This window comes from Lolium rigidum, chromosome 1 (genome assembly GCF_022539505.1).
Source record: "Lolium rigidum isolate FL_2022 chromosome 1, APGP_CSIRO_Lrig_0.1, whole genome shotgun sequence".
Taxonomy (NCBI): Eukaryota; Viridiplantae; Streptophyta; class Magnoliopsida; order Poales; family Poaceae; genus Lolium; species Lolium rigidum.
In genome coordinates this window covers 169,635,926-169,650,270 of record NC_061508.1, presented here as the reverse complement: position 1 = coordinate 169,650,270, position 14,345 = coordinate 169,635,926, and the positions used below count along the sequence as shown (strand labels likewise).

At 42.3% G+C, this 14,345-nt stretch overlaps 1 protein-coding gene across 9 annotated transcripts; it reads right to left on the bottom strand.

The window, feature by feature from the left end:
* Positions 1-4,464: 4,464 nt before the first annotated feature.
* On the bottom strand, positions 4,465-10,240 carry LOC124684695. Of its 9 annotated transcripts, XR_006997126.1 has the most exons (7): positions 9,713-10,240; positions 9,599-9,628; positions 8,446-9,265; positions 7,979-8,361; positions 7,637-7,894; positions 6,821-6,879; positions 4,465-6,711 (listed from the first exon to the last, which is right to left on the bottom strand). XR_006997126.1 is itself a non-coding variant. In XM_047218964.1 (5 exons), the coding sequence occupies exons 2-5, from the start codon at positions 8,171-8,173 to the stop codon at positions 6,681-6,683; spliced, it is 543 nt and encodes a 180-aa protein (XP_047074920.1). In that variant the 5' UTR covers positions 8,174-8,361; positions 8,446-10,240; the 3' UTR covers positions 4,465-6,680. The 9 variants fall into 9 exon arrangements, 1 of the variants encoding a protein (XP_047074920.1); XR_006997128.1 differs by having other exon boundaries at positions 4,465-5,039; positions 6,128-6,711; positions 8,446-10,240; XR_006997129.1 differs by having other exon boundaries at positions 4,465-5,029; positions 6,128-6,711; positions 8,446-10,240.
* Positions 10,241-14,345: the final 4,105 nt, after the last annotated feature.

Below are 14,345 nucleotides of genomic sequence, written 5' to 3'. Positions count from 1 at the left end.
CATCTTCATGTGCCACGAGCAGATCATGTTGGAATGTAGACTCGAGATCCTACCACGTACTTCTCCTCAGAAAATCCTGCACGTTTGAATATGCAGCCCCACGAATGGAGGTCAGTACAATGATGTACTGGCAAATGACACTTATATGGTGGCAGTTTTGGGAATGACTAACTACATGATATTTGGCTAGTGGAGTTTAGGCAAATTTGCATAAAACCAATTTTATCCTATATTTTATTTAAAACAAAACATTTTGAAATCCTTTTAATGACATTATGAAATCACACCATGGTTAAATCCTCCATGGGTTTTAGAATAATCACATGGTTACATCTCCCATGAGTTTTCAAAGGTTGATACCAAATTTTAAATACATTCATAAAAGGTGATGAGATTCTTCCGTACATTCCCTGCCCAGTAGCTCAAATTGTCCATAACCGGGGACACGGCTAAGATCTTAGGTTTAACTCTCGAGAGATTGTGCTCTTTACCCACAATTCGCAACCAAGCCTTTTTGCCAAAATTCTTCATCTTCATTAAGGCCAGAACAAGGTCACCACGAAGCTTTTCTTTAGTAGCCCCTCTACCTACCGGATCCGCCCGTACCACGAAACTCCACCCACTGCGGTACCCTAGGCGAGGTTTCCCACTAAGTACTTAGCTAAGACAGAGCCCATAATGTATTGTGGTTGCACTTGGAAGCTATCTAAAACAAGGGCGACATAATAATCTCTTTAATCCTGGGTGGCAACCCCTATTCAACCGCGCACTCTCAGGCACCCACCCGTTCACTGGTCCATCCCCAGGGATCGGAGCCCTGAGCAGCCGCCCACCACTCAAACAATCCACCCAGGTGATTCATTAAGGGTTGTTAATTTTCACTTTGCAAACCATCACAATCGAAACAATGAAACAACATTTGGCATTTGATGTTGCAGAGCAAAAATAAAATATTCTATTAATAAGTTCAGGAGTAGCTACACACTACTAGGGTTTGCTAAGCATAGCATAATACTTTTCTTTTGAAAACAAAATCCTACCATGCATACTAGTTGAAAAACACTAATGCATAATGAAATAGGTAGGATTTGAATGTCACTTGCCTTTTGGTAGTTGAAGCGCGTTCACTTCTCTTAATCAAAATACGTGCCTCTCCGTACAAACTATAACATAGAATACAGCAAAACATAAACACACCATTCAACAACAATAAAATCAAACCAAGTAAACAACAAGTAGTTATTTATTGTGTTTTAGTCATTGGATAAAGAAGATATGACATGAGGTATGGCTTGCAAGATATGAGTTGGAGATATTGAACAGATGTGTCAAATACATGGAAAGAAAATGATTGATAAGAACCTATGGTCAAATGTTGTTTGCTACTCAAGAATGGGTAAATGGAATGATCCATGTGATAAAATCACACGAGTCTCAAATGGCGTAGCTCAAAACATTATTTAGTAAAGTGTGACATCACTTACTAAGATAGTATGAGTTACACATAGGTCTGGATATGAACTAATGATATATGGAATTACTCAAATAACTCATTTTTTATTTGAATAATATGAATTAGACAACCAGGGGTAAGCTATGCATTATCTGTGAACAATATAAAGAATTATAACTGGTCCTGGAAGACGGGTATGATCATAAGGATCATTTTGACCAAGAAACTATGTCGAAACCAGTTATAGGTCTACACTTTTCGCGAAAAGTTATTAGAAAAAGTTCTCCGGATGGAAGAACTTTCTACACGAAAGTTGTAGAGAATTCCATTACAAACGTATCACCAAAAAAATCTCTCAGAAAAAATTTGTGGGATTTATTTTATAGACGATGTTGCGAATCAAAGGGATATCGCGAAAATAAAGTGTGCAAAACTGACATGCAAAATGTCTAACATGATCTACGTGATTTGCTGATTTCAACGGTATAGAGTTTGCCAAAATCCGACTTGTAGAACTCAAGATATGAATTTTACAAAACTAGTTCTAAGTGGTTCCACTTCTAATGGTGTACAAAAAGTTGTACAAACAAGTTGCTCAGATGGAAAAACTTTCTACATGAAAGTTGTAGAGGATCTAATTACAAACTTAATGGAAGAACCACTATTCTAAACGGAAGTGTAGATCTAAAGAAATAAAATTACAAAGTTACTAAAGACAATCTACGTAAAAAGAGCGGAAATCGAGATTATTTACCTAGTGACGATTGCGTTGGGTCGCGGAAATCGAGATTATTTACCTGGTGAGAATTGCGTTGGGTCGCGGCGTTAAAATTGCGTTGCGGATGTTGCATCCCGTATATACGTAAGCAGCGCTGCGCATGGCGTGGTGTCGCACGCGGCTTGAGAGAGGAGGCGCTGGGGCGCTGGGCGCGTGTGCGCTCTGGGGCTTCTAGGTGGTCTCTTTATATAGGGTACTAGGAAGCAGTGGCGCGGCGACACGCCGCGCCTGTGCGTAAGTGCTCGTGTGCGCGAGCTGCATCGGGCAGTGTAAGTCAGGGGCGTCGGTGGAGAGATTTCTTAGACTTAGGTGATGGAGCTCGTAGCTAGACGGGCTCTACATGTATCCTTTGATTGACATAAGAACTCCACTTCTTAAATTAAGAAAATTTATCACCTGGTAGAACGTCTTAATAAATGTTTTGGTGAGATCAATGACAGACAATTGCTATGAAGGTAGATGAGTATTTTTTTCCATATTTTCTTTAGTTTTCATTTCCATATTTATTGCAGACATATGCACGCGGTACTTCATAAATCGAAATTGTTTCACATACCACGATTTACATGGTACTCTCTCCGTTCAAAAAAACTTCTCAACTTTTTCTAGACAGAAAGCTTTTTTGAAAGAGGGAATATAAAATATGTCTGATACCTCCATCACAACGCCAACCTAATTAACGATATTTGTATACTTATGGACCAATTCGTAGGTATGTAAAAAAATTCGCTATAGACTGATCTTATGGGCATTGCTTAAATTTGGGGGTGCTAATTTTTTCCCTTGCTTAAGTTTTGGGGTGCTAATCTTTTTTTTTTTTTACTTAAATTTGGTTGTATGTACGGATCTTGGTTTCACTCTGAGGTGCCACCGCGGCTTGACGGGTGAGGCAAGCGCCTTTGGAATAAGATCGGACGGGCTCGTACGAAATTCGTATATTAACAGGAGCTGGAATCTTGAAAAAAGCATGAGTTGGAATCTTGACACAATGATCACACAGGACGATACACGCACGACGCACGTGTGAACGGAAAATGACACGTCGGGTTGCTGCTATGGAAAAAAAATAAAAGCACCGCGCGAGGACTCCATACGACACAGCACACGCGTACCTCACTCTTTCTGACCCTCTCTCGTTCTTCCCCTTTTCTCTCGTTCTCTGTCGAGCCTTGCGGTCGAGCTTCCCTGATTTGATGCCGTCCTCCCTAAAATTGGTGCAGCTGGCCGCTCGTCCGCGCTTCCCCCGTCCCGCTCTGCCGGCACCCTGCAGCTGTGTTGCCTCCTTGCAGCCTGCTGCGCCGTTGCGTGAAACCTAACCCGAGCACGGGAGTAGAGTGGGCACGGAGGCAAGCCGGTGGCTCTGATACCGTCGGCGATTGTCTTCCTACAGACTTCGATCCAAGGAAGGCGGTCGTCAACCGGCAGGGGCGTGGAGCGACAGAACCTGAAGTCCCATCAGCGGTGCTCGGACGAAGGCGTAGCAGCCCCCTGGTGCAACGAAACGCCGGAAGCGGTTGTTGATCCACCACAGTTGGATCCCTGGCGGTGGTAGCCGCGAGGCCGCGGCTTCTGTCATCCCGTCGGCGCTCGGCGGAAGTTTGGCACAGAGTGGGCGTGGCCACGACTGTCCCCTCACTCTCGAGTTGAGATTGACGCAGCAGTACCCGTCACATGGAGTGAGGAAGAGAAGATTTGCTGGTACGTGTCCCGTCATGCACCTCTGTCTTCTCCATTATGTACTTGATCTAGTTTTTTTGCTGGTAAAATGTGCTGATTTGGAATTCGTTTACTTGCAATTTCTGGATGTTCAGCTATAGGCGCCACTTGGTTGTAGCCAGCAGCTTATTGTATGATTTTGGTCACTTCAAGTACTCTATTCTTTTAAAAAGTAAATAGGCTACTTAACAATCTGAAAACATAACATGGCATGTTAAGCTTTTGGAACTTTAATATAAATGAACTGGCAGCACTACATTGCTACCATACATACACTTATTTTAGATGAAAGATGGATACAGTTTTTTTTCTCAAAATAAAAGATGAATTCGTCCCAAAACGTTGTATGCTAATTATCTCATGTGCTAAGATCCAAGATGTTGCATTATGCAACCATATCAATCTCTGTAATGTGCTTTCCATACAATTAAGTTTTCTCAGCTTATTCGAAACTATTTGGTTAGAAGAAAAACTGGATTATATTTAACCTACGGAGAAACCTATGAAGGTCAGTGTGTAAACATAATTGATAGTTTATTTAGAGAAAAGGGGCTGCCCCTGATTCCATGGACATACAACCAAAAAAAGTTCTTCTACATCATCCGATTACTGTTTCTAAGAGAACAACTCAAAAGCTAATCTAGAGGAGGGAGACACTACAACATATCCAAAGCTTGCATAGTTCATATCTAGGCAATCTGCAACTACCAACCCCTTGTTTTTTTTCCAGCAGTAGCATGCTCCTGTCCAACGGTGAAAAGTGTGAGCATCTTTGCAAAGCAGCGGCCATCCTCTGATGTTTGCTACCACCTTGTTCGGGATCATGTCCATGCTTGTCCGCGAGATCATGTCCTCGTGCGCTGTTGTCGCCTTCTGCTACTGGTCTCGCCGTCCCACCCGGCAGCCTCGAGCCTGGCCACAGGGTTGCAGCATGAGGTCACCAATGCTCGAGGACAACTACAAAGCCGACAACGTCGTCGATTGGATAGGGCAACTTGCCCTGCACGACCCCTCCTTGCATGCAGTCATCGGCAGCCTGCCCACCACCTGTAGTATTTTTCCGTGGGCATCTCTGCAACTTCCTGATTAAATCTTGAAAGTAGAGTTGTGTTAGTTATTTCTTTGCGTCATTCTGATTCCCAGTAAAGTTTACTTTGTTTGAGGGGAAGTGGCAAGAAGATTTATTGCCTCCATATTGATTAGGAAATTGGTCTAAAAATGTAACCATCATGTATGCTAACTAACTTTTTTTAAGCATAGCTTTTTTTTGTAGCAAGAAAGAATGAACACTTATTGCAATTGATCAATACCATGGCATAGAAATCTGTAGCATCAGATTTGCTAACACAATATTTCTTTTCTTAACTTTTGTGTGGAATGTATTTTTGGTCAAGTACTCATGAGTTTCTGTTTGGATTTGTAATCAAAACATGGAAGTTCCACTGTGGCGAGAAATATAACATATATATGCATGTCTAATCGAGATAATATTCTTTTCTACCTAGCTTTCTATCTGAACATTTGTAATTTTGATAGCAGTGGTCGTTAACTCATGCAAGAAAAAAGAAAGAGAATCAGGACCATCAGGGGACTCGAAGGGCCGTGTTGCCAAAGGCTGCGCGACACCAAGTATACGACCCCTAAGGAAGGTAACTGAAAAGGCTGAACCTTCACTCCCAAAGGTAAGATTTGTTGCATCTTATAATCATAGACCTAAGCTTATGTTTGGCAGCCTGGCGAATAAATCAAAATTAGAAAAGCAAAGGAAGAGCTGATTTCATAGAGACCATGGTCATTGCAGAGTAAGCTGATCAAAACGGTTAGAAGCAGTATAAAGACAGAAGTTACCGAGAATAGTCTTCAGCACAACTCTAACAACAACACGAAGTATAGAAAAGAAAGGGCTAACTATAGCATAGCATGGAAATGGTTACTAATAGAAAATATATATAACACAGCTATAGCATGTTTATGCTGACAAATAAATTCAGTAGTTGACACTCCTACTGGGCCAAACCGGCATCCTGAAGCTGAAGCGTTGAACATGAAATAAGTCCACGTATTTATACAGACAGAACAAACAGCGACAGTTAGCAGGCCAATCATTGTGCACCTTTCATAAATACAGAAACCAACTAAGTAACATCATGAAAAAAGAACAAATTATAAAATAAGACTACCTTAGCTCGTCCAATATATATTAAATCATAGGGCAGTTATAAGCATCGTCATGCGGTTGAGTTTTATTCCAACGCAGTTACAGTCAACACCAATATTTTTTCATTGTCACTGAAAAGTACATAAAATCCAACCATAAAAATCGAAGCTTCATGATAGCTTGTGTAATGACTGAAAAGCACATAAGATCTTACCACACTAATGCACTAACACCATTTTCCTTTCAACACAATTGCGAGATTATTTTAGATAAAGGGAAAGAACACGTTCTATTCAGATTTGCATAGAAATATAGGTCAGTGATAGTTTCTTAGATGTAAGGTATGTGTTGCTGCCTGGATAAGTATCTGCTTCTTAAATTTAAGTGCACAAATTGAAGGAAGAACAGTAAATTGAACAAATATGATGCATACCTCTAGGAATCCATGCCGTCCCTCATCAGAACTCGGAAGTACCTCTTTCTGAATTCTGACCTATCATGCGGACCGAGCCATTGGACCAAAAACCCCGCAGTATGGCCTCTACCATGGCACCTGCGTGGACGCCCTTGGTGGTTCATGTTGGCCAGCCCCATCCATCTTCACAACTACGAAAACAAATGCAAGCGAACATGCAACGGTTGGCTTCAAAGACGCACAACAATGAAACAAACCAAATCATCAGGTGGTACCGATCACACAAAAATTTGTAGTTACCTGAGAACTGAAAAGTCACATATTAGAAGCTCTGGATCCATGAACACAACTTTTAGAACCTGTAGAAACAACAACGCAAAAAATAAACGTTGCATCAATTTTGCATTAGCTGAACTTGTAACTGATGCATAAACAGAAGACATGGTGGTTACTGTAATCTACTTTTGTAGGGCTCTGTGCCTCAGTTTGAGTGCAGACTACCTAGAGAGAGGATAAGAAGCTAGCAACCAAGCCAGCTTGTTGGCCATCAAGCTGGGGCAGCAGGCATCCCGACCAACGGCGAGCTTAGCCTCCGCAGCCCCTGTCCCCAAATCATTCCGGCGACCAAAGGCCGTTCGGATAGGCACGACGGACAGGCCGGGGATCTGGCGAATCACACGGAAATTGCTAAAGAGCAGTGAGGATGCCTCGCTGAAGAGGCAGAGGATGCCGCTGGAAGCCATGGATGGCGGTAGGGGTGACATGGACTGAGGGGCGACAGGAGAGGGACTGGAGGCCAGGGAGAGGAGCAGAGGCGGCCATTGGGCCTCGCTCGGCGGGCCAGCCACCACTCCCTCTCGCTGGAGGTGGACACGCTGGGAGGATGCGGGAACCATGGGAAAGAGGCACGACCAGCAATCCAATCCGGCCGCTCGGCCTCGAATCATGTGGAAGCAGTATGGAAAGATGCACAGTTGAGTTAAATCAAACATGGAAAGGGGACTTCATAACATCTTGGGACATGGAACAGCAACACAATGTACATGCTATACATTGAAAGTTGAAAGCCTGAAACGTAGAGACATCACATGAGAGAACATGTAAAAGGCTAGTGACCTTATCCCTAGCAGTGAAGTAGACACAACCTATCTTCACTTTGTGAAGAGAATAAGGAGAAAAATAATTTGACTGCTGAAAACTGCAGAATATCATCTCAGAGTCCACAACAATGAGCCCTAGCTTGTACATATTCCGCCGTGTTTGTTGGTCTCTATTTTCCCAAATGTGGCCAATGCGTGCGAGGATTTTCCATTGATAGGTCTTTGGGTTTACATCTATAAACCAATGAAGTCTGCATGGTGTGTTTGGTCGGTTCTGCACATAAGAGGCACTATTCAGTAGGGAATAACCAAGGAAACATCAAAATTAGGAAGCAACAATGATATTTATAGCCAAAACCTGTGTTTTCCCCTGTGTTTGCCTGAATGAACTGAAGCTCCATTTTGCTGGCATGCATGGCGATGGAACTGGCTGGTAATCAACATCTAGCTTTTCAGGAGCACTGGTTCTATCGCTGAGGCCCTGGATGAAAAGGGGATGCTCGGTGGCAAGCGGCCGCAACAGATGGAGAGCCAGAATCGAACTGGTCGGCATCAAGGGGTCACGGAGGAGGACAGAGAACAATGGGAGGTGGATTGACCTGGTGTACTACAACTGGTATGTTCCTCTTTCTTGAATTACTAAAACCGAACTTCCTTCACATACATCAGACAATTATATCGATCAGCTCTGAACTCGTTTTGTTGAGGTGAATGAAATATGCATGGTGTGTTTGGTCGGTTCTGCACATAAGAGGCACTATTCAGTAGGGAATAACCAAGGAAACATCAAAATTAGGAAGCAACAATGATATTTATAGCCAAAACCTGTGTTTTCCCCTGTGTTTGCCTGAATGAACTGAAGCTCCATTTTGCTGGCATGCATGGCGATGGAACTGGCTGGTAATCAACATCTAGCTTTTCAGGAGCACTGGTTCTATCGGTGAGGCCCTGGATGAAAAGGGGATGCTCGGTGGCAAGCGGCCGCAACAGATGGAGAGCCAGAATCGAACTGGTCGGCATCAAGGGGTCACGGAGGACAGAGAACAATGGGAGGTGGATTGACCTGGTGTACTACAACTGGTATGTTCCTCTTTCTTGAATTACTAAAACCGAACTTCCTTCACATACATCAGACAATTATATCGATCAGCTCTGAACTCGTTTTGTTGAGGTGAATGAAATAATTGCACTGTTCTCAGTTTCTCAATATTACTTTTTGTTTAATTATCATGCAAAGTTTTGTTCTCCCTACATATAAGAATAAGCGAAAATTGAGAAAGAAAAACGAAAGACTAAATACAAAGAAACCATGACTCTTTATTGAATGAACTGGCTATGACTGTTAGAAGTTATAAAAGGACAGATGAAATAAAGGATTGCTGGCATCTACGGACACCTGAAATTACCTCCCTGATTATTGGCATCTGTAGACTTCTGAACTTTTTTTTTTGAGCATAGTAGACTTCTGAACTTAGCTCCTTTACTACAGATTTGCGCATACAAATAGAAAATAGTGTGGTGCGTAATTTATAATACTTACCGCAAAAGAATCTAGGTAAAAACACAGCAAATGGGTGCGAGTTTTTCTGAACTTTGCCCATGAAGACCTCCTTCATTCGTGGAAGGAAGGCTGCCAATTTTTGACCTGTATGTAGTTACATCTGTTGTAATGCGAAATCCAAGCATAAATATTGGCATGAAAGGTTGTAAAAATATAGGAAAACCTGAGAAGTACATGTGAACTAACCCTAAACATGTTCTAACGGCAGACAAAACAAATATTCAATCAAATCCATGAATTGGCTCAATTTAAATGCAAGATGAGAAGGTAAAAAAGATAAACAACAAATAGAAAACTTGGCAGAGAAGCTACTTTCAGTTGAAGGAAGAACTCTACTATATGCATGACAATGGGTGTGTATCAGTAGGAAACAAAATCAATCCTTTTTTAACCGCCATTGCTGCTCCCTATTCATACCTCGTTATTGCTTGTTCTTTTTTTGCTTATCTGCATAAGGGGAGATGGAGACATGTGAAAGACGTAGCCTACATGAGCCGTACTGATAGAGAAGATGAGGGTGGACCTCCATACCTGGTCCGCCCCTGCCGCCATCTATGGGACAGCGCGGGAAGCCGTGTAGTGGCACACGGAAGTGCTGCCGTGGGCGATCTGACGCGGACGCACGGGACAACTCCCTAGGTCAGCCTCCATGACTGGAAGCTCGCTGGCGGCGCGACGTGGAGAACTCCGGACGGTGACCAGGACCTCCTCGATGGGGCCGAGGCACGCGTACTCCAAGATGAGACGGGAACCACCGCGGCGAGGCACGACCATCTCTCCACCGGCGACCACGCCTACCTCATGCCCACCTAGAACTAACGGGAAACAAACCGAAGAGATGGTGCCGAGGCCCTCCATCACGCCGCCAGTCGCCTTGCGAAGGAGAGGAGAGCCCTGGGCTCCTCCTCCACACCGTCAAAAGCCTGGAGAGAGAGAGATTGTGGCCTGAGAGGGGGAAGAGGCTGTCGACCCTAGAGGAAGGAGGTGGGCAGCGGAAATAGGGAGGAAGCCGAGAGATGGGAGCAAAGCGGCCGCTCGCATCGATCGATGTGGAGTCGTGGGCACCACTTTGACTACATGCCGCTTTGACCAAATCTTCCAGAATAAAAGGATACGAAGGGAGAGGCCAACAACCGGTTGCCGGTTGCCCAGGAAAAAAAAAAGATGCGTAACAACTAACAGAGCAAACGGTGGAGGAAAAAAAAGTAACGTGTCATGCAATGGATGGATGAAGGAGTGGATAAATAGGCCATGAACAGTGGCCGAATCATTAGCAGCGCACGAAATCAGCTACTCCCTCCGTCCTAGTTTGTAAGTCACAATTTTTGAATATCTTGGCCCAAGGTACTAGCTGATTGGGTCTCATTTTCTCTCTCCCATTGGTGCATGCAGCCCCTTTCTCTCTCTCATCTGCGTACGTATTCTCTTTCTCTCCCTCATTGGTGCATGCAACCCCATTCTCTCTCTCATTAAATAAAATTATGCCTTAGAGGTGAGGGTTATGGGACAAATAGTTTTTGAGAATATGACTTACACTCTAGGACGGAGGGAGTAGCTTTTATATAGGTTAATAATAGGCTGATGCGATTTTGTCTAAGGAAACGATGTGGGACTAAAACGAAAAGTAAAAGGAAATAGGGCGGCGGCGAGCGTGCGCGGGCGTGCGTGCTGCGCTGGGCCGTGGCGTGCAGCGCACGCGTGGATGCTGGGGCGGCTTGGGCCGGATCGGCCGGGTGGGCTGGGGGTGGGGAGATGGGCCGGGACGAGGCGGCGGAGTGCTGGCTGCCGCGCGGGCGGCGCTGGCTGGTCGGCTGGTCGGCTCAGCTGGCCGGCCCGATTTCTCTTTTTTTTTTTTTGAAATTGGAAATACACTTTGGCTTCAAAAAAAAATCGGAAAAATGCAAATAAGGTACCGTTGGATTCGTTATGAAAAATACTTCAATATAAAGCTAAATTTGGAATAAAAATATAAATTTTATAAAACCAAAATTTGATATACATGTCTATGTGGCTATATTGCCTTTTTAGGGTTTAATATTTTCTCAAATAAAATAGTTTTATAAGTTTCAAAACCTCCGAACAAAATAGAGCATTGTTGGAAAATCTTTTCAAAACTAAGTTTTATGAAAACTCCATATTTTGCAAAAACCTTTTTAATATCCCTTTGTGAAAACAAAATAATCATTATATACATTTGGCCTATATGTTTGATTTTGAAAATACTTTAAAACCAAAAGTCTTTGAAAACACTATTTTGGAATTAACTTGTAAATAAGTTAAATTTTTTTAATTCTTTGTGAATTTTCAATCAAATTCAAACAATCAAGCATTTAATTTATGTTTATTTGATATTCCAAAATTTAGAAAATTTCGGGATGTGACATCACGCTCCAAGTAAAGAACATAAGATGTGACGGAATAAAAATATAGTTTCACTAGAGGTGACCTGATAAGTTGTTGATGAAGAAGGGGATGCCTTGGGCATCCCCAAGATTAGATGCTTGAGTCTTCTTGAAATATGCAGGGATGAACCACGGGGGCATCCCCAAGCTTAGACTTTTCACTCTTCTTGATCATATTATATCATCCTCCTCTCTTGATCCTTGAAAACTTCCTTCACACCAAACTCGAAACAATCTCATTAGAGGGTTACTGCATAATCAAAAATTCACATGTTCAGCAAGGACACAATCATTCCCAACACTTCTAGACATTACCCAAGGTTATTGAAATTTAATGGAGCAAAGAAACCCGCTCAAACACAGTAAAAGAGGCAATGCGAAATAAAAGGCAGAATCTGTCAAAACAGAACAGTCCGTAAAGACGAATTTTTTCGAGGCACTTAACATGCTCAGATGAAAAATCTCAAATTGAATGAAAGTTACGTACATATCTGAGGATTACTCATGAATTTTTTTAAGATTTTACGAATTTCCTACAGAGAGAACAGCTCAAATTCGTGACAGCTAAAAATCTGTTCCTGCGCAAAAATCCAAATCTAGTATAAACTTTCTATCAAAGACTTTACTTGGCACAAAAACGAAATAAACATGATAAGGAGAGGTTGCTACAGTACTAACAACTTCCAAGACACAACAAAAACAGTAGCAAAATAAAAACATGGGTTATCTCCCAAGAAGTGCTTTCTTTGTAGCCATTAAGATGGGCTCAGTAATTTTAATGATGCTCTCGCAAGAAATAAGAATTGAAGCAAAAGAGAGCATCGAAAGCAAATAAGAAACACTTTTAAGTTTAACCCACTTCCTATGAAAATGAATCTTGTAAATAAACAAGTCATGTAAGCATAATGCAATAAGCATAGGAAAACAAGACAAGCGCAACTTCAAGATTTTCAGCAAAAAGAGAGATGTTTTAGTAACATGAAAATCCCTACAACCATATTGTCCTTTCTCATAAAGATTTTCAGTAGCATCATGAACAAACTCAACAATATAACTATCACATGAAACATTCTTATCATGAGCTACATGCATAAAATTATTACTCTCCACATAAGCATAGTCATTACTATTAATTGTAGTGGGAGCAAATTAAATAAAATAGCTATAATTATTATTCTCATCACCATAATCATCATATATAGGAGGCATATTGTAATCATAATTAATTTTCTCCTCAATAGTAGGTGGACTGAAAATATGATAATCATCATTGTAATCATCATATATAGGAGGTAAAGTACCATCAAAGTAAATTTTCTCCTCCATGCTTGGGGGACTAAAAATATCATGCTCATCAAAACCAGCTTCCCCAAGCTTAGAATTTTCCATAGATTTAGCAACAATGGTGTTCAAAGCATTCATACTAATAACATTGCCATTAGCATGCATATAAAGTTCCATAGGTTTTTTAATTTTCTCTTCAAACACCTCATGTCCTAACTCAAGATAAATACTATAAAGATCTCTAATATTTTTGTTGTTTTCCATTAAGCCTAACTAGTGAAATAAAAACAAGAAACAAAAAGATATAATTGCGGAATCTAAAGGAAATAGCTTCGAGCACTCACACACCTAAGCAACAGTGCTAGGAAATAGCTTAGTAGTCTGGAGGATGTGAATACCTTTTACCTTACCTCCCGAGCAACGGCGCCATGAAAATAGCTTGATGTCTACGCACGCTTCTATTCCCGTAGACGGTGTTGGGCCTCCAAGAGCAGAGGCTTGTAGAACAACAACAAGTTTCCCTTAAGTGAATCACCCAAGGTTTATCGAACTCAGGGAGGTAGAGGTCAAAGATATCCCTCTCAAGCAACCCTGCAATTAAGATACAAGAAGTATCTTGTGTCCCCAACACACCTAATACACTTGTTAGATGTATAGGTGCACTAGTTCGGTGAAGAGATAGTGAAATACAAGTAATATGGATGATTATAAGTAGTAATTGCAATCTGAAATAAAAATGGCAGCAAGCGAACATGTAGCAGAACTTGTTGGAAACGGTGTTTCAATGCTTAGAAACAAGGCCTAGGGATCATACTTTCACTAGTGGACACTCTCAACAATGATCACATAATTGAATAAATAAATTCTACTCTCAAACACTCTCTTGTTGGATAACAAACACCATTCATTGTGTAGCTCTGCAAAAGCACACCTCAAGCCGGAGTAAACAAGCTCCACAACGTCATAAAGGAATCACACACGATGCGCACACTGTCACCATCACACCGTGGAGAGTGAATCCGGAGTTCATATTAAAGTAACCTCTAGAGTGCATAATAGACAAGAGTAACATCTACATATTAAACTAGATTACAAAGCTCATGATCACATAAAGATCACACCATGGGAGAGAGAGATGAACCACATAGATACCGGTAGAGCCCTCAGCCTCGGGGGAGAACTAGTCCCTCCTCATCATGGGAGACAGCAACGGCGATGAAGATGGCGATGGAGTCGATGGAGATGGATTCCTGGGGCACTTCCCCGTCCCGGCGGCGTGCCGGAACAGAGACTTCTGTCCCCCGAACTTGGCTTCGCGATGGCGGCGGCTACGTAACTTTTTGTGGAATATGACTGATATCTTTAGGGTTTTCGCATGTGGGAGAATATATAGGCGGAAGGGAAGCGTCGGAGGAGTCCCGAGGGGCCCACCCCACATGGTGGCGCGACCAGGGGTGGGGCCGCGCCCCCCTATGGTG